This window comes from Hyperolius riggenbachi, chromosome 2, assembly GCF_040937935.1.
Source record: "Hyperolius riggenbachi isolate aHypRig1 chromosome 2, aHypRig1.pri, whole genome shotgun sequence".
NCBI lineage: Eukaryota > Metazoa > Chordata > Amphibia > Anura > Hyperoliidae > Hyperolius > Hyperolius riggenbachi.
This window is the reverse complement of record NC_090647.1, coordinates 16,329,253-16,350,316: the sequence shown is the minus strand read 5'-3', so window position 1 is coordinate 16,350,316 and position 21,064 is coordinate 16,329,253. Positions and strand designations below refer to the sequence as shown.

General features: G+C 46.4%; 1 protein-coding gene across 1 annotated transcript; it reads left to right on the top strand.

Moving 5' to 3' along the window:
* The first annotated feature begins 1,567 nt into the window (after nucleotides 1-1,567).
* LOC137542398 (E3 ubiquitin/ISG15 ligase TRIM25-like) lies at nucleotides 1,568-14,213 on the top strand. The gene is made up of 2 exons (XM_068264282.1): nucleotides 1,568-1,653; nucleotides 12,390-14,213. Exon 2 carries the CDS (start codon nucleotides 12,398-12,400, stop codon nucleotides 13,943-13,945), a length of 1,548 nt encoding a protein of 515 aa, XP_068120383.1. The 5' UTR covers nucleotides 1,568-1,653; nucleotides 12,390-12,397; the 3' UTR covers nucleotides 13,946-14,213.
* Nucleotides 14,214-21,064: the final 6,851 nt, after the last annotated feature.

Below are 21,064 nucleotides of genomic sequence, written 5' to 3'. Positions count from 1 at the left end.
AACCGGGCCTAACCAGCAAGCTCATGGTGAACCAGAACTCATTGGAGTGTGTGAGGGGCTACAATGGTCCTAAAAGCCCCCTTACTAAGATGTTATGGAAAACTAAAGTTTTCTTTCTTAAAGGGACTTCGAGCTCACCCAAAAAAAGAAAGTTGTACTCACCAGGGGCCTTTTCCAGCTCAGTGCTGGTCGGGAGGTCCCACGCCGGCGTCCTGGCTCCTCTCCTTCTCCCCGCTCCGGAATGGCTGACAGGCCGTAGCCCGGGCGACACTCGGCCGAGTGTCGGGCTGCTCCTTACGCGTATGACGCGGCTGACGTGACACGCCGGCCGCCTCGCGTCATCACGGCGGCCGGCGTGAAAGTACTGCGCATGCGCGATTAAAGCGCGCATGCGCAGTACTTACACGCCGGCCGCCGTGATGACGCGAGGCGACCGGCGTGTGACGTCAGCCGCGTCATACGCGGAAGGAGCAGCCCGACACTCGGCCGAGTGTCGCCCGGGCTGCGGCCTGTCAGCCATTCCGGAGCGGGGAGAAGGAGAGGAGCCAGGACGCCGGCGTGGGACCTCTCGACCAGCACTGAGCTGGAAAAGGCCCCTGGTGAGTACAACTTTCTTTTTTTGGGTGAGCTCGGAGTCCCTTTAAAATAGAAAGAATTTGCGATAATTCAGGTTGGAGTGAGCTGGAGATGTCTCCCAGTGCATCACTGCAGAATATATGCAAATTAACCATTGCTACACTTAGAAGCTAAACACACCTCCAGAACCACTGGAATGCAATGATGTGTCAGCTTGTTAATTGTACAGAGCCAAAATAATCCAACATGCATACAGACTGTTTCGGATTGGTTGACCCTCATCAGTGCATGGCATCCTCATAAGTGCTTGGCTCTGTGGAGTAGGACTTGAAAAACCCAGAGGTACAGACTAACCAGCAAGTTCATGGTGAACCAGAACTCAGTGGAGTGTGTAAGGGGCTACAATGGTCCAAAAAGCCCCCTTACTTTTAAGGGAACCTAAACTGTGAGGGATATGGATGTTTCCTTTTAAACAACACCAGTTGCCTGGCAGCCCTGCTGGTCTTTTTGGCTGCAGTAGTGTCTGAGTTGCACACCTGAAACAGGCAGGCAGCTAATCCAGTCTGACTTCGGTCAGTGCACCTGATCTGCATGCTTGTTCAGGGGCTGTGGCTAAAAGTATTAGAGACACAGAATCAGCAGGAGAGTCAGGCCACTGGTATTATTTTACAAGGCAACATCCATGTCCTTCTCAGTTTAGGTTCCCTTTAAAATGCATGGAAAACAAAAGTTTTGCTTTCTAAAAGTTCATTTTCCATGCGTTTTAAAGTAAGGTTTTTTTTTGGAGACACAGAACTACTGAGCCTGTGCAGTAAGCCGCATACAACGTGGGCTTGATTGACCGGCGGTTCGCGCAGGCGCAGTGGCATGTGGCATGAGACTGGATGACGTCTACTGCAAATATTTTTATCTTTATGTCTGTTAGGTGCATGTGGACTGTGCCCAAAGTTCAGCCCCACCCGTCCTTTTCCTTCCTACAGTGGATTCTTCTATCTGAGCAATGAGCTGTGCTGTCCTGTCTGTCTGATCATTTATACAGATCCTGGAAGGCTGATATTTGGATACAACTTCTGCCAGGTATGTAGTGATCATGTGCACTGGAGGGGTCTGGAGGTTATTCCTGTCCTGAAAGTAGAGAGGAGTTTATAGAGTGGCCGACACTGCAGAGGAACATTGCCCTGAGGAAGATAGCAGAGCGTTTCCTGTCTACTCAGCCAGATCAGGAGAAGGTGGGAGGCTGCTGTACTTACTGTATCCATTCTCCTGTACCTGCTGTTATTCTGAAGGCTGTGCAATGTATAACTAGTATGGCTGAGTGAGAAAAGTCATAAAAAAATATCTGAACTATCTGTGTGGTCACACCCAGGGGCATAGTAATAGCTCCCACGACACCCGCTTTCACATGGGGAGCCCAGGGGCCGTGAAGGCCCACTATTCCTCCAGGGGCGTAGCTAGCAATGACACTCCCAACCAATGCCTATCCCTAACTGACCCTCCCTCAAGCTATGCCTAATCCTAATGCCACCCCCACCCTATGCCTAACCATAATGACCCAGGGAGAATCCACGTATGCCTATGGCCACTGCTGGTGGTCAAGGCCGCATGAATGGCATGAATGAATGAAAGGGAAAAAAACCCTACAGCAGGCAGCTAGGACTGGCAGGCCCCTCTTGTGGCTACGGGCCCCATAGCAGCCGCTATGGCTACTATGGTGATTTCTTCGGCTAACAGTTCCTCCCTTTCCCCACCTGCATGCAGTATACTGGAGGGGGCAGATGTAATATTTACCTGGTCCAGTGCTGCCGGTCTCCTATATGCTTTACAGTCGCACACTCTCTGCTGCCATTCGCTGGCTTCCAATCTCCTGACTAGTGATGGCAGAACATCAAAATTTCACAAATGTTACCATGAAAATTTGTGAACCGGCAATTTGCAGCGAGCTCCATAGATTTTAATGGGCAGGCAAACTTTTAAAATGTTCAGGATATCTCTGCAGTCACAGTTTCTTTAGAAAATGTGTAAAAACTGTACCAAAACCCAGACAATGGCATGGCGGAGGAGGATCAAGTGCAAAATAGTTACCAAAATATACATGTTTTGCACAAATGCTTATCTAATGTTTTTTTTTTTTTTTAAATACATTTTAATTTCCGTCGACTTTAAGAGTAACTGTCAGGCTGCAAAAGCTAATTTAAACCTCTATTCTCCTGTGTTAAACAGTTTAGAAGGAAGCCAAAAAGGCAATACTGTAGTTAAAAATCTCTCTTACTTTTGATGTGTGCTGACAGCAAGGCTCTGTATTCCCAAGCCCTTAAAAAGGACGAGAGGCCGCATACCATACTGCAAAGCATTCTGGGACCCTCCCCTCAGCTGCTAGTGAGAAGTTACAGGCTCAAGTTACAGCAGCTTGTAATGCAGTCCAGCTCACAGCACTGAAAAATCACAGGGAAGAGGGCTAATTAATATTCACTGCACAGTAGTGTTGTCCATTAGGACATTTTTTGTGAGTCGAATAATCAGGAAGCAGAGAGGACATGACATCACAATTGGCTTCATAGGAGACAGACAAACATGGAACCTGCCATGAGCTGCCAGGAGCATCATTCTCTGCAAATACTATATAAAAATTCTGTGAAATCCAAACGTGGACAGTGAAATGCAAATGTAATGTAAGTACAGCCAATATTTAGCTACTGATATATGTGTTTTTTTCCTCGGAGACCCTATACCTAACAGCTCCTCTTTAAAGAAAACCTGAACTGAAAATTAAAAGTCAAGATAAGCATACACAAGTCATACTTACCTTCCATGTAGTCTACTCCTCAGTGTCTTTCTCCTGTCCCGCGTCCTGTTTTTCCAATGTTTTCAAGGGAATTCTCCGTCCTCCATTTTGAAAATAGCCATTACCCATAACAGCTTTCTGGTCAGCACACAGTTAAACTGTAACATCGCCTACTTGAGCCATAGGGAAACATGGACATTACCTGGTACATCAGTTTTCCTCTCAGCTATAACTGTCAGCAATTGATATTTTATTGACAGCAACTGATATATTTCAGATCTGACAAAATATTGTCAGAACTGGAAAGGATCGTTGTAGGAAGAAAATGGTGAGTTTCTGAGAGGAACTGATGGCAAGGTAACTATGTAATGTTCATTTGAAGTTACCTTCATGTGTTTATTTTAAATATTTTTACTCAATACAGGTTCTCTTTAAGCAGTTAATAGCAAAGCCCCTGTGAGTGATAGACACACCAAATTTTCAGGGTCTATATTAAGGAGGACAGTGGGAACAAGTGGAAAAAAGACCTTGTTGTTTTTGAGAAAATCAATGTTAAAGTTAGTGGAAAAAATTATGTTGGTCTTTTTCTGGCTGGGGATGGCAGCTGTATGCTTGTCCTGACAGCGGTGACGCCATTCAGTTTTGGTTGAACAAGCTTGACATCTGCCCCCAATTAGCACAGTATACTATTAAGGTTCTTTCATGCCTGGCATCCAGTGTTGTGTCTGAAAGAACCTTGAGTGCTGCTGACAGTCGTCACAAACAACCAATTACAACTGTAGCCAGAAATTGTCGTTTTTGAAAATGAACCAAATGATGGTTACTAGCAGCTATTAGCCGCAACGCAGATGTCACCCATTGACTGACGCAAGGACTGTGGCCAACCAAGATACCTCTATGAACCCACACTGCTCCTGTGCTGAGTCTATGGCAACCACCAACATGACCACCACACTGTCGGCTGTGGCACCCTTGGTTAAAATTTTCTGCTCGTTATCGCAATATAGATGGGTGGCATTCAGAATCATCATCACCAATCTCAGGCTTGCCATGCTGCCAGCTAGTGATCTGCTTTATTCCTGCTGCTTTCAGGGGACCAAGCAACTGCTGCTTAAAACCCCCAACACTGCTACACTGATACGTACCATTGCCTTTCCCTATTTCTTATGCTCGGCATTGTAAGATTGATGGGCGGCAGTCATGTCATGTCAAGTTTATGATGCAAACTAGCAATGTCATCTACCTTACTTCCGCTTCCTGGAAGTCAGACCACAGCAGCAGTGCTGGCCGCACACACTACAACTTGGTCTGGCCCTCTTACTTTTAGTCTAGTATGTTTTATTTGTATGAACACTTCTGGGTGGCATTACTTATGCACTCCAACCAGCTCATGTTGCCAGCCAGCAATGCGGTCTACACGGCGATAGCTGGCCAGAGGCCACATGCTGCTTCTGCCCTCACTGACCCACCTTCTGTTTCTGGTTCTCCTTCCTCGGGCCTAATGTCACCATGCTACTCCTAGACACCTTTATAGGTGACATTCATTCATGATGTCACCCAGTTCATAAAGCCAGCTAGCAATGCGGTCTCCTGCTGCTTCTATGGCCCAGACTTCTGATGGTGCCCTGAGCTGATGCCTACCACCACCGCTACAATCTCTCAGGTCTCGCTTCTATGGCCTAATGTTTCCTCTGCTTTATGTTCGCTTTTTGAAAGGCACGTCGCCTTTAAGCTGCGCATATCACCAGTAGTAGAACATATATTGAAAAATGTATAATTCAATTTTGAAAACATATCTTATTATATTTGACACTGTAGGTCACCCAGCGTTTACAGCCTCAGGATGTGGCCCATAACACAAATATTTGAAAATTTAGCATACACTGGCTTGCAAAAGTATTCATCCCCGTTGAGGTTTTCCACATTTTGTCACATTACTGCCACAAACATGAATCAATTTTATTGGAAATAAAAGACCAATACAAAGTGGTGTACACATGAGAAGTGGAACGAAAATCATACATGATTCTGAACATTATTTACATAAATAAATAACTGCAAAGTGGGGTGTGCATAATTATTCAGCCTCCTTTGGTCTGAGTGCAGTCAGTTGCCCATAGACATTGCCTGATGAGTGCTAATGACTAGAGTGCACCTGTGTGTAATCTAATGTCAGTACAAATACAGCTGCTCTGTGATGGCCTCAGAGGTTGTCTAAGAGAATATTGGGAGCAACAACACCGTGAAGTCCAAAGAACACACAAGACAGGTCAGGGATAAAGTTATTGAGAAATTTAAAGCAGGCTTAGGCTACAAAAAGATTTCCAAAGCCTTGAACATCCCACGGAGCACTGTTCAAGCGATCATTCAGAAATGGAAGGAGTATGGCACAACTGTAAAACTACCAAGACAAGGCCATCCAACTAAACTCACAGGCCGAACAAGGAGAGCACTGATCAGAAATGCAGTTAAGAGGCCCATGGTGACTCTGGACGAGCTGCAGAGATCTACAGCTCAGGTGGGGGAATCTGTCCATAGGAAAACTATTAGTCGTACACTGCACAAAGTTGGTCTTTATGGAAGAGTGGCAAGAAGAAAGCCATTGTGAACAGAAAAGCATAAGAAGTCCCGTTTGCAGTTTGCCACAAGCCATGTGGGGGACACAGCAACCATGTGGAAGAAGATGCTCTGGTCAGATGAAACCAAAATGGAACTTTTTGGCAAGAATGCAAAACGCTATGTGTGGCAGAAAACTAACACTGCACATCACTCTGAACACACCATCCCCACTGTCACATATGGTGGAGACAGCATCATGTTCTGGGGGTGCTTCTCTTCAGCAGGGACAGGGAAGCTGGTCAGAGTTGATGGGAAGATGGATGGAGCCAAATACAGGGCAAACTTGGAAGAAAACCTCTTGGAGACTGCAAAAGACTTGAGACTGGGGCAGAGGTTCACCTTCCAGCAGGACAACGACCCTAAACATAAAGACAGGGCAACAATGGAATGGTTTAAAACAAAACATTTCCATGTGTTAGAATGGCCCAGTCAAAGTCCAGATCTAAATCCAATTGAGAATCTGTAGCAAGATCTGAAAACTGCTGTTCCCCATGGCTGTCCATCTAATCTGACTGAGCTGGAGCTGTTTTGCAAAGAAGAATGGGCAAGGATTTCAGTCTCTAGATGTGCAAAGCTGGTAGAGACATACTCTAAAAGACTGGCAGCTGTAATTGCAGCAAAAGGTGGTTCTACAAAGTATTGACTCAGGGGGCTGAATAATTACGCACACCCCACTTTGCAGTTATTTATTTGTAAACAATATTTGGAATCATGTATGATTTTCGATCCACTTCTCACATGTACACCACTTTGTATTGGTGTTTCATGTGGAATTCCAATAAAATTGATGCATGTTTGTGGCAGTAATGTGACAAAATGTGGAAAACTTCAAGGGGGCGAATACTTTTGCAACCCACTGTATATGTCTCACTAATATATAAATGCAAAAGTTTGGATGTTTGGATATTTGGATGTTTGGATGTTTGTTACTCGATCACGCAACAATGGCTGAACGGATTTGAATGAAATTTGGCACACACATAGTACATTACCTGGAATAAAGTATAGGATACTTGTTATCCCCATAACCAAAAAGTGGGCGGAGACAAATACAAATTTCACTGGGAAAATGAAAACTGCAGCCATTCTTACACTGTTAATGGCAGGGTTCTCAAACTTTGCACAGTTGGTCACTGCGTGACTGGGATTAATATTCAGAAAAGTGGGTGGAGCCTACAAAAGCCAATCAAAATCCACCTATTAATCTTTAAGGGGAATATTTAATTGCTGCCATTCTTGCACTGTTAATGGCACACGCCTCTTGCACTGTTAATCACCTGTACCTGGTACAGTTGGCCATTGGGTGATTGGGGTTCAAATTCAGAAAAGGCAGTGGAGCCACAAACAGCCAATCAGATTTGTTCCAAAGCCCAGAGCTCTGTGTGTGGACCCAGTGGCATAGTAATAGGGGATGCAGAGGCTGTGACACCACAGGGACCCCTGGACTGGAGGGGCCTGCTAGGGGCCCACCTTCATCCATCTTATTAGCATTTTATTGGTGCTAAGTTGATAAAGAAACCCTCTATGTGAGCATTGCATAGTGGTAATCATTAACAAGCTATTTTCTCACTCTGATTACACCTCTCTGACACTGCAGCTGTCCTTAGTAGGTTTTGGGGCTCCATATAAATAGAGTACTTGGGGCCCCATGTGAAATTCGCACCGGGGCCTAAAACTCCTTTGTTACGCCACTGGTGTTATTATGGAAGAAAATTTCCATACAGATGTACTTGGCTGGCTTCCTGGCATGCTTTAATCCTTGCTAGCAAACTGCTCTCAGGGGGGGGGGGGGGGGAGGGGGCACAGTGATTCCAAGGAGGGTGTCAGTGCCCCAGTGTAGTGCCACCCATGCCCACTTATGACCCTAATGTACATTGCAAATTGTGGTGCTGGCTGATGGCATCAGGATTTCACAAGTAAGTCAGAAAATTGTCGCCGCTGACTTCAAAGCAAAATGCAGAATATGCAGAATTCCATCAGAACTTGTTTAATTTTAAACAGACTTTCTGTTGTGAATAAAATATGAAGAATTGTTATGAAACTAACTGCATGTAAAGCAAAGTCTACCATTCCTTGGTCAGGACCAGTGATGTAAGTACAAGTCATGGAGTCACCCTGCATAAACTTTCCCAAGGCTCGCCAACATTCCCACATCCCCTCTGGTAACAAAGGAGGCGTCTGCCAGGGGTCTTATATCAAGTGTGGCCATCATAATCCCCACACCCATAACACTAGATAATCTGGAGGATAGATGCCTGAACTGTAGGGAGGAAGGGTAAGTATTATGGCCCCCCACAGCTCAGGGCACTGGCGTAGGGGCCGCGGTCACAGTGGTCACCACAGCAACCAGGCCTGTACTCCAGGGGCCTCACTTGTCCTCCCAGTTATGTAGACTAGAGATGGAGCGAACCTCAGATCGCGAACCGCAAACGCGAACTTCAATAGACTTCAATGGGCAGGTGAACTTGAAAGACTACAAACACTGTTTCTAGCCACAAAAGTGATGGAAAAGATGTTTCAAGGGGTCTAACACCTGGAGGGGGGCATGGCGGAGTGGGATACATGCCAAAAGTCCCGGTGAAAATTACGTATTTGATGCAGAGCAGGGTTATAATCCCTAAAGGGAAGAAATCACATTGCATTGCTAAATTGGAGGCATAAAGTGCTTGAAAACATCTTGCATGTGTAGACATCAATCAGGTAGTGTAATTAGAGTTCTGCTTCACACTGACACACCAAACTCACTGTGTAATGCACCGCAACCAGCTGTTTGTGTAGTGATGACTGTGCTGGACTGGTGCGCACAGTGGCGAGAGTGCAGGCGATGGCGGTTTTCAAGCCCATATGGTCGGGCTGAGGTAGCTCAATGAGAGAACAACAGTGAGGCAGGGCAAGCTAGTAGTTGGATGGCAAATTGTGACAGCTCTGGCCACAGGTCAAGCCTGCACACCCAGTAGTCCAGGGGTTCATCACTGCTTAGACTGTGGATGGTTCTTACTCTACAATTGTTAAAGAAAGGGTATGGCTAATCAGGGTTTGAATCCGGTCCGGAGTGGGAGCCTGAGAAACGCTACCACCACACATCCAAGATAGGCAGCAGACACGGCACGCAAGTCCCGACTCGGGGAGGTAGTGATGAAAAATAACAATACAAGAGGACTCTTTCGAGGCCCTGTATAATGATGAGTACACTTGAAATACTATAACAGAAATCTGTTATAGAGGGTAAGTCTTCCATTCATTCAAGTGTGTGATAAACTATCTTTGGTACTTTCTGCACCATGGTGACCACGGGTAACGGCCGGGGAATCAGGGTTCGATTCCAGTTCAGAGTGGGAGCCTGAGAAACTGCTACTACCACACATCCAAGGAAGGACCCAATGTGCTGTATAAGTAATGTACTTGCCCTGACCGTGCTTTGCAGACCAGGCATCCGTGGTCAGATGGACCCTGCATTGACCCAATGCTGTGTGCCAGAGATGACACCACTTGCCTTTCAACATTACGGAACAGTTTGGGTATCGCCTTTTTAGAAAAATAATTGCGGCCTGGTATCTTCCACTGTGGTGTCCCAATCGCACTGACTGCTGGTATAATACAATGTGCAGTCACACAGATGCAAGGAAAGGTATGCAGTGACTGTGGTATAATACAATGTGCAGTCACACAGATGCAGGGAAAGGTATGCAGTAACTGGTGGTGTAATACAATGTGTGCAGTCATACAGATGCAGGGAAAGGTTTGCAGTGACTAGTGGTATAATGCAATGTGTGCAGTCACACAGATGCAGTGAAAGGTATGCACTGACTGCTGGTATAATACAAATGTGCAGTCACACAGGTGCAGTGAAAGGTATGCAGTGACTGCTGGTGGTATAATACAATGTGCAGTCAAAGATGCAGTGAAAGGTATGCAGTGACTGGTATATAATACAATGTGCAGTCACAGATGCAGTAAAAGGTATGCAGTGACTGGTATATAATACAATGTGCAGTCACACAGATGCAGTGAAAGGTATGCAGTGACTAGTATATAATACAATGTGCAGTCACACAAATGCAGTGAAAGGTATGAGGTCGCTGGTGGTATAATACAATGTGCAGTCAGTCACACAGATGCAGTGAAAGGTATGCACTAAATGTGCTGGGCCTGGCACAGTATAGCAATTAGCAAGGGCCAGCTGTGACAGACAGGGCTGTATATGCAGTGTCAGTGGCACACACACACAAAAAACCACAAGAACATTAGCTCTCAAGAGCTTTTTGGGGTGCTTTTCAGCAACAAATATCAGCAAGGAGCAAGCTCACAAGACCTAACTAAGCTTTCCCTATCTCTGCAGCAACCTCTCCCTTCTCTCACTGAAGCAGGCAGCACACAGAGTGAGAACATGGTCGATGCTGCTGCCCATGAACGCGAACCAGCAAAGTTTGCACGAATAAGTACGCCAGCGAACCGTTTGGACCATCTCTAATGTAGACAATAGGGAAGATTAGAGGACACACACACACACACACACACACACACACACTCACCTCTTACAGGTTCCAGGCGCTGGAGGTCTGTCTGTCTTCTCTGTAACCCCGCTGCTCTGTACTTCCTGCTTCTCAGTTTGGGCTCTAGTGCCCGATGTCAGAAGTAGGAAGTACAGAGTGGTGGTGGCTCCCCCTGTCCCTCTTTCCGGTGCTGAGAAGACAGATGGTAGGGAGCTCCAGTGCCTGGAACCTTTAGGAGGTGAGTGAGTGTGTGTGCGACTTCCAATCTTCCCCAATGTACTTCCTAACATGGGAAAGGGGCGAGATTAGGGAGTGGTGCATATACTGGGGAGAAAGTGGGGCACATATTGGGGAGGGGGGAGACCGCCTGGCTAACACACTGGGTAGGAAGCCCACCTGGCTATCCCACTGGAGTGTGAGGGAGGGGGAGCCCACCTGGCTACCACACTGAGGGTGGGAGGGAGAAGGAAGCCCACATGACTACCACACTGGAGTGGTAGGGGGGGGGGAAGCCCATCTGGCTACCACACTGGGAGTGTGAGGGAGGAGCCCACCTGGCTACCACACTGGGGAGGGAGGAGTCTGTCTGGCTACCATGATGAGGTGGGAGGGCGCACATTATTTAATGTAGGGATGGAAAGGGGGAAGCCCGCTCCAAATTCCACATTGGGGCTTTGAGGTCTGTAGCTACACCACTGGCTCTGGGCCCCCCTGTGGTTGCAGTGGTTGCTCCATCACAGTTATGCCCCTGGTCAGGATACATACGCCTGCCACCAATATAACTTTTGAGTAATGGAAACTATGGACAGCACAGGGCATGCAAAAGGCTGACCAAAATTCACACCTCCCTGCTTGTGTTTCTTATTGAGAGATCGGCTGCATTCTTTAGATTGACTTTCTTAGGGAATACAGGCCAAAAGTGGGGAGAAAAAGTCACTGCATCTTATGGTCCGAATACTAGACCCACATCAAAAAATTCCCTCATGGCAGCCCCTGCTAACAGCCACCAAGGCAATCCCTTCACCTCAACTCACTGTGTCCCAGTGATCACTGACCCCGCCACACTCCAAGATCTCACAAGCGCCTCTATGCCTCCTCTTTGCACCACTGTGATTCTGGCTGCTACATGCGATCCTGATGATCCATGTCTTTGACTACTTGGGCTGAGTGTTGGCGTGCATGGCCGGCAATGGAGGGGTAGTGCTGCAGCTGTTACACGGGGCTCACATACTGGGATCACATCAGCAGAAAAGTCGACGTCTTAGCCGGGGCAGCGTAGCAGAAGCAGACACTGCACCAGCAGCCCACGGCTGCTATAACTTCCTGCTTCCCTATCTGTTACGCAGGGCTACAATGCCCCCTCCTGGATTGGCTGTCGGCCAATATTAGATGGTAATTAGCTGAGCGGGACTTCTAGGTCCCGCCTCCAGAGGTATCGCAGGCAGTAATAATGGAAAACTACACCTGGCTGCAATATCGCCGGAGGCGGGATCTAGAAGAAGGCCCACTCAGCCAATTGCCATCTAATGCTGGGCGAATGTGGACTCTTCTGTGTATGTGGTCCTGGTATCTGAGCCGCATGTAACACTTTGGAGTGCACCTACGCCTGGCTACCTATACTGCGGGCAACTATGCCTGGCTACCTATACTGTGGGGATCTATGCCTGGCTTTCTTTTTGCCTCAGGCAGCTAAAAGTTGAGAAACAGCTCTGCAACTCCTGCTCCACAAGATGCCCCTGCACCATAGACATGCCAGGGTTAGTATAATTTTTTACTTGGATTTTGTCCTCCAAACCCAGGTACGTCCTATGGTCAGGTGCGTCTTATAGACCGAAAAATACGGTTACTACTGTGCAATTAGCAGCACCTTTCTTGTCATTTGACAGGATATAGTTATTTTTTTGGTCTTCTGATTCCAGGTGTAACAATGGCATCTTCTGATGTGACCACTGAACTCTGCTGCTCCATCTGTATCGGCATCTATAGAGATCCTGTGACCTTGCTGTGTGGCCACAACTTCTGCCGGGACTGCATCACACGAGCCTGGGAACATCAGGAAGACCTACAGGAATATAAATGTCCTGAATGTCAGCGGAGATACAAGAGGAGACCTAAGTTGGTGAGGAACATAACTTTACGTAATATCTCTGAGGCTTTTCATTCTACAGAGACAGATCAAGAGCAGACCGAGGTCTTCTGTAATTACTGTGACTTTCCTGTTCCTGCTACTAAATCCTGTCTGCAGTGTGAGACCTCCTTGTGTGAGAATCACCTGAGGAAACATGACAGGTCAGGAGGTCACACATTACTACCTCCCATCAGTGACATGGAGAAGAGGAAATGCTCCGTCCATAAGAAGATCCTGGAGTATTACTGCACTGAGGATGCTGCCTATATCTGTGTGTCCTGTCGGCTGGACGGAGAACATCGATGGCACCAGGTGGAGACACTGGATGAGGCCTCTGAGGAGAAGAAGAAGAAGCTGAGAGATGATCTGCAGCAACTGATGGCAGAGACAGAGGAGGCTGAGAAAAGAGTCCAGAGTCTGGAGGAACGCAGGAGAAAAGCACAAGAAAAAGCAGACGATGAAGAGGAGAGAGTCACTGCCCTGTTTAGAGACCTTAGGAGTCGGCTGAAAGACCTGGAGAAAAGAGTCTTGCGTGACATCAGAAGGCAGGTGGAATCCTATGATGATGTCATCAGGCAGCTGGAGATAAAGAAGGAGGAGCTGTCCAGGAAGATGCGTCACATTGAGGAGCTGTGTAACATGACTGATCCACTGACTGTCTTACAGGAATCAGACACAGGTGACTTGTGTGACACGGAGGACAGACATGATAAGCAGCTCCATGATGGAGGGGATCTGGATGTGGCTGGCATCTCACACACATTACACACAGGGCTATCTGATATCATGTCTGAGGTAATAAACATTTATACATGGAACAATGCAGACATAGTACTGGATATAAACACAGCTGACAGTTATCTTTATGTATCAGATGATGGGAAAACTGCATCCAGGCCATTATGGTCCCTCTTTCTAATTTTACATGAGAGATTTCAATATGCTCAGGTGTTAAGCAGCCAGAGTTTCTCCTCAGGGCGACATTACTGGGAAGTGGATGTTGGGGGATCAAATAGCTTTAGAGTCGGGATGTGTTACCCCAGTATACACAGAAGAGAAGATCAGCTATGGATTGGATGGAATAACAAATCCTGGGGTTTGTACAGGGATGGTAATCAATATGCTTTGTTACATGATAGGAAAGAGATCCGGTTACCTGATGGGATCCCCAGTGATAGAGTCAGGATATGTCTGGATTATGAGGCTGGGCAGATCTCCTTTTATGCCCTGTGTGACCCGATCAGACACCTCCACACCTTCACTGCCACCTTCACTGAACCCCTCCATGCTGTGTTACAAATAAAAACAGGTTATATAAAGATATCTGGAGGGGATCAGGAAATGTGAGGGATCCACCCATTGGTAACATCACAGGGAGAGTATTGTTATTGGTTCATTGTACTGACTTTAATTCCAATTTTGTTTCATAGGTTTAAATCTGTTATATTTGATTTCAATTAAGATTATACCACACTGCAGCATGACTCACATAGGAGAGACATGTCACATCCCTTGTTATAACCACATTGAAACCCTGTCTTCTATATTATTTTAGTCAACTATAGTGATTTAACTAAGCTTGGCAAAAGTTATGTACATTTTAAGAATTAATGTTATAGAGTTGGAGTTATACGCTCACTAGAGTTATTCCTTAAAGGGAAGGTCCAAGCAAAATAAAAAAATGAGTTTCACTTACCTGGGGCTTCTACCAGCCCCCTGCAGCCATCCTGTGCCCTCGTAGTCACTCACTGCTGCTCCAGTCCCCCGCCACCAGCTAGTTCTGCTTCTACCAGCCCCAAGCAGCCATCCTGTGCCCTCGTAGTCACTCACTGCTGCTCCAGTCCCCCGCCACCAGCTAGTTCTGCTTCTACCAGCCCCATGCAGCCATCCTGTGCCCTCGTAGTCACTCACTGCTGCTCCAGTCCCCCGCCGCTAGCTAGTTCTGCTTCTACCAGCCCCAAGCAGCCATCCTGTGCCCTCGCAGTCACTCACTGCTGCTCCAGTCCCCCGCTGGCAGCTTGCCGACCTCGGAGGTCGGCGGGCCGCATTGCGTACATTTTTACGCATTCCCGCTAGTGCAGGAACATTAACACATACATTTTTATGCATTAGTGGTTCATTGCGTAAAAATGTATGCATTAAACCAGTAACACGTAAAAATGTATGTGTTAATGTTCCTGCACTCGCGGGAATGCGTAAAAATGTACGCAATGCGGCCCGCCGACCTCCGAGGTTGGCAAGTAGAGATGTCGCGAACGGTTCGCCTGCGAACGGTTCCAGGCGAACTTTGGGGGTTCGCGTTCGCCTGCATCAGGCGAACTTTTGCGGAAGTTCGATTCGCCCCATAATGCTCTATTGAGCAAAACTTTGACACTCCATATCACTGTCAGCAGACATGTTATTACCAAACACACTGCTCGAGGCCCGCCCACCCTCCCTCCCCCAAGCTAGGTCCTTATACCATTTGACTCAGTTGTCTGCCTACACTAATTAGTTATGGGACAGCTGCTACACACTCTGCTAGGGAGATTTTAATTAGCCTCTTCTGGGCTCCCTCCTCCCTTCTACCTATTCCCTCCTACCGGAGGGAGGAGGGCCTCTTCTGCCAGGGAATTATACTATTTTAAAAACTCAGTATACATCATACCATGGCTGGGAATCGAACACAGATCTCACTGTGTGGTGGGCAAGTCACCCTAACCACTGTACCACTACAGTAGTAAGTGAAGCTGGCCTAAAATTTACCATTTATGCTCAATGCAATAGAAACATTAGGTTGCTTAAAGGAGAACTGTAGTGAGAGGTATATGGAGGCTGCCATATTGATTTCCTTTTAACCTATACCAGTTGCCTGGCAGCCCTGCTGATCTATTTGGCTGCAGTAGTGTGAATCACACCAGAAACAAGCATGCAGCTAATCTTGTCAGATCTTACAAAAATGTCAAACACCAGATCTGCTGCATGCTTGTTCAGGGTCTAGGGCTAAAAGTATTGGAGGCAGAGAATCTGCAGGATAGCCAGGTAACTGGTATTGCTTAAAAGGAAATCAATATGGTAGCCTCCATATACCTTTCACTACAGTTCTCCTTTAAAGGGAACCTTAACTGAGAGTGATATGGATGTTTCCTGTAAACAATACCAGTTGCCTGGCAGTCCAGCTGATCTTTGTGACTGCAATAGTGGCTGAATCACACTCTGAAACAAGCATGCAGCTAATCCAGTCTGACTTCAGTCAGAGCACCTGATCTGCATGCTTGTTCAGGGGCTGTGGCTAAAAGTATTAGAGACACAGGATCAGCAGGCGATTCAGGCAACTGGTATTATTTTAAAAGGAAAAATCCATATCCTTCTCCGTTTAGGTTCCCTTTAAGGATTTGTAGCATAAAAGCCAACTCACATTGGCTGGGATTTGAACCTGGGTCTCATTGTGTGGTGGGCAAGCACACTAACCACTGTACCAACTGAAGCTGGCCTAAAATTTACCATTTATGCTCAATACAAGAGAAAAAGTAGACAAGACAAATAACATTTATATCACACTTTTCTCCTGGCGGACTCAAAGCACCAGAGCTGCAGCCACTAGGGCATGCTCTATAGGCAGTAGCAGTGTTAGGAAGAGAGAGAGAGAGGTGGGAGGAGGGAGGAGGGAGGTGGGAGGTGGAAGGTGGGAGGAGGGAGGAGGGAGCCCACAAGAGGCTAATTAAAATCTCCCTAGCAGAGTGTGTAGCAGCTGTCCCATAACTAATTAGTGTAGGTAGACAACTGAGTCAAATGGTATAAGGACCTAGCTTGGAGGTGGGCGGGTCCTCCAGCAGTGATGTGTATTTCACTCAATCAGGTGTGCCTCCAGGTATTAGAGCTCTTGAAACATGTTTTCTATCATTTTTCTAGCTGGTAGAATTTTTTCAAATTTTCAAAGTTCGCCTCCCCATTGAAGTCTATTGCGGTTCGCAAACTTTTTCATCTCTATTGGCAAGCTGCCAGCGGGGGACTGGAGCAGCAGTGAGTGACTACGAGGGCACAGGATGGCTACATGGGGCTGGTGGAAGCCCCAGGTAAGTGATACTCATTTTTTTATTTTGCTTGAACCTTCCCTTTAAACAAGTGTAAATAGCAAACTTTACAGAATACATTTAAAGCTAAGAGAAATTGTTTATGGTTTCTTTTGGAGACTAAGAAATGAGTTTCAGCCAAAGCAATGTCACCATGCCTTTCTATATTTTGAGAATAAATATTATGCTGAAATTAGTGATGGCAGCAAACTTCAAATGTTATAGTAAACTTTACTTATTATCAATTTTTGTAAAATGTCAGATTGATAAAGCATTTCTAATCAAAAGAATATTATTTATATTACACCTGTTAGTTTTTGTAATCTTTATAAAATTAATATATGTTTAGCATTTCTTAATAAAACAATTATAGAATTAAATTATTTAGATAAATGATCAATATAAATGTGTAATGATCAGTAACAGTGCACTAGCACAAATGTCAGTACTTTAATAAGAGTGTGATCACACGTGTTTTTTGGTACACAGTAATACAGGAGTACTCCTATGTGATAGCCCCTGGCTGTAGGGACTATCACTAGTAGAGTGGTCGGACAGGCAGGGTCGGTAACAGATCGGTCAGAGGCATTACAGAATCGTCAGACAAAAGAGTAGTGAAAAACAGGCCGGGGTCAGTAACAGATCAGATGGGCAAAAGTACAGAATCAGGAGGCGAAATCAGAGTCAAAGGTTTCAGGCAGGAAATCGGCAACAGATAAGATGAGCAGAGTACAGAATCGGCAGGCAGAAGAATAGTCAGGATATCAGGCAGGGTTCAAACACAATAAGAAATACAATGATATTGAATGCTACAATTTATGCTGCGCCCCGGGGGGACCAGCACCACCAGAGGACAATGACTGAGAGGCCGCGGCGGTGTCCGCAAACGCGTCAGACGCGGAAGCGGTGGCCTGCCCGCTCTCCGCCGAAGAGGTAACCAACAAGGTCCTAACATTATCCCCTCTCTCGAGGTGTGGCCTCCGTACACGCCCCCGAAACACTCTGAGGATGCGAGGAGTGAAACCGCTTTTTCAAGTCTTCCACGTGAAGATGGCGCTCTGGGACCCATGACCTCTCCTCAGGACCATACCTTCTCCAATGAACCAGATACTGCAAGGAATTTCGCACCATGCGAGAATCCAGAATCTCCTCTACCTCGTATTCTGACTCTCCATCAATAACCCCGGGGGGGGGGGGGGGGGAGAAGAATCTGCATATACAGCTGGTTTAATCAAAGAGACATGAAAGGACTTTACCCCTTTCATAGTAGATGGGAGTGCTAACCTGTAAGCTACCTCGTTGATCTTTTCTGTAATAGGGTATGGCCCAATGAATTTAGGTCCCAATTTAGCAGAAGTTTGTCTCAGGGCGATGTGCCTTGTAGAGACCCACACCATGTCACCTGGAGCAAAACTCCACTCCGGTGAACGCTTCCGATCGGCCTGTCTCTTTTGGACATCAAAGGCTTTTTCTAAATTGGCTTTTACCAGTGCCCAAATTCTTTTACATTAGTCCCGCCAGGTGTTCAAAGCAGGGAAAAGAGAATTGGTTGCTGGTAGCGGACAAAATTTGGGTGATTTCCCTGTAACCACTTGAAATGGAGACAAACCCGACGAAGCATTCTGGAGGTTGTTATGAGCAAATTCAGCGAAGGGAAGAAACCTGGCCCACTCATGTTGGGACTCAGCCACATAACAACGCAGGAACTGCTCTAAAGACTGGTTCATCCTTTTGGACTGGCCATTGGTCTGAGGGTGGTAGCCCGAGGAGAAGGACAGGGTCATGCCCAGATGTTGACAGAATGCCTGCCCGAATTTGCACACAAACTGCACTCCCCTATCTGAGACTATATTACTAGGTATCCCATAAATACGGAAGATATGGTTAACAAAAAGATCCGCTAGCTCCTGGGCTGAGGGAAGTTTTTTTGAAGGCACAAAGTGAACCATTTTACTGAAGCGGTCGACGACCACCCAAACAACCATGTACCCATCAGAAACAGGGAGTTCCCCCACAAAGTCCGTGGATATGTGGGTCCATGGCTCCATGGGCATAGGTAACGATTGCAGGGTTCCTGCAGGTGCCTGTCTCGAGGCTTTGCTACGAGCACAGACAGTGCAGGACCCCACAAACTCTTTGCAATCGTTTCTCAAGGAAGGCCACCACACACTGCGAGACAACAACTCTTCGGCTCTACCAATACCGGGATGGCCAGCATTCTTGTGACTATGAAACATATGCAAAATCTGGAGACGCAGATGCAGAGGAACAAATAATACCCCTTCAGGTTTACCCTCAGGAGCATCGGTCTGAAAAGACCGCAGTGTGGCAGTCAAGTCTTCCAAGGGTTCTGTAGCAGCAACCACTATCTTGTCTGGCAAGATGTTCACTGGGAGTGAGGGCTGAACTGTCTCAGGTTCAAAACACTGGGATAACGCATCGGCTTTAATGTTTTTATGACCAGGTTTGTAAGTAATTATAAATCTGAATCGTGAAAAGAAAAGTGCCCACCTAGCTTGCCTTGGGTCGAGCCTCTTTGCCCCTTTGATATATTCCAAATTTTTATGGTCCGTATACACTATAATTACATGTTCCGCCCCCTCCAGCCAATGTCGCCACTCCTCAAACGCCATTTTTATGGCCAACAGCTCTCCGATACCTATGACATACTTCTTTTCTGCTGGAGAGAATTTGCGAGAAAAGAACGCACATGGATGCAACCGACCCTGTGAACTTGAATACTGTGACAGCACAGCCCCCACTCCAATCTCGGAGGCGTCTACCTCTACAATAAACGGCCGGGTCACATCCACATGGTGTAAAATGGGAGCGGCACAGAATAGTGTTTTAAGCTGTACAAATGCTTTACATGCCTCTTCTGACCAATTATGAGCATCCGCCCCTTTTTTAGTGAGGTTGGTAAGAGGCAACACAACAGTACAAAAACCCTTAATACATTTTCTGTAATAATTTGCGAATCCTAAAAAACGCTGCAAAGCCTTCAACCCTACAGGTTGTGGCCAGTCTAGAATGGTAGTGACCTTCTTGTGATCCATAGAGAGACCATTTACAGAGATAATGTATCCCAGAAAAGCAACCTCTGACACCTCGAATAAACATTTTCGAGTTTTGCGTAGAGACGATTTTGTCTCAATCTTTCTAAAACATATTTGACGTGCTCCCTATGTTCCCTGAGGTTCCTTGAAAAGATAAGTATGTCGTCTAAATATACGATGACAAAATGACCTAAGACTTCTCTAAAGATTTTGTTCACAAAGTCTTGAAAGACTGTGGGTGCATTGCACAACCCGAAGGGCATCACCAAATATTCATAATGCCCATCGGGTGTGTTGAAAGCCATTTTCCATTCGTCCCCTTGTCTAATTTGAATTAAGTTGTACGTCCCTCTCAGGTCCAGTTTGGAGAATATTTGAGCCCCAGAAACCTGTGAAAATAAATCATCAATCAGTGGCAGGGGGTAGCGGTTGGGAACAGTTATCTTATTTAAGGCTCTATAGTCAATACATGGCCTGAGACCACCATCTTTTTTTTGCACAAAAAAGAATCCTGCTCCTGCTGGGGATTTGGACGGATGGATAAAGCCTTTTTCCAGGTTCTCCTTAATATATTCTTTCATGGCTACCTGCTCTGGACCTCAGAGGTTGTACAGATGCCCCCGGGGAGGCATGGTACCCGGTCTTAAATCGATGGGACAATTAAACTCTCGGTGAGGAGGCAGTTTGTCAGCGGCCTTGGGACAAAAAACATCTGAATAATTTACATACGAAGAGGGAACCCCTTCTACCTGAACCTCAGTGGAACACAGGGTAACTTTCTCCAAACAGGTATCTTGACAGGCGGGAGACCAGGACAATAAATGCCCAGTGTTCCAATCTATTTGCGGCCAGTGCTGGCGCAACCATGGGAGCCCCAAAACTACCAATTGCTGTAACATAAATCTGTCTCTTGATGGGCAGAATAGGAATTCCCCATTTAGAGACCAGGTCAAAATCTATAAAATTAGCGGCAGAGCCAGAGTCAATGAAGGCCTGGGCAAAAAAAACTTGACCTTTCCATGAAATGGAACATGGCAACAGAATTTTAGACATTTTGGGAGGTAAAACAGGTTTGCTTAGCGTAGTACCTCCAACTAACCCTAGGCGGAGAAGTTTTCCGCCTTCTTGCTGCAGCTCTGCACAAAATGACCTCTTTCCCCACAATATAAACAGAGCCCCTCTTTCCTCCTCTTGGACTTTTCAGCTTCCGACAACCTCGAATGACCAATCTGCATCGGTTCATTCGAAGAAGTTGAAGTCGAGGGACCAGAGGAAGCTGTTCTATACAGACGCGTATCTAGAGACATGCAGGTGTGGCTTATGCCCTGGGCGCCGCCTCCTTCCAGGCACTTAGGGGG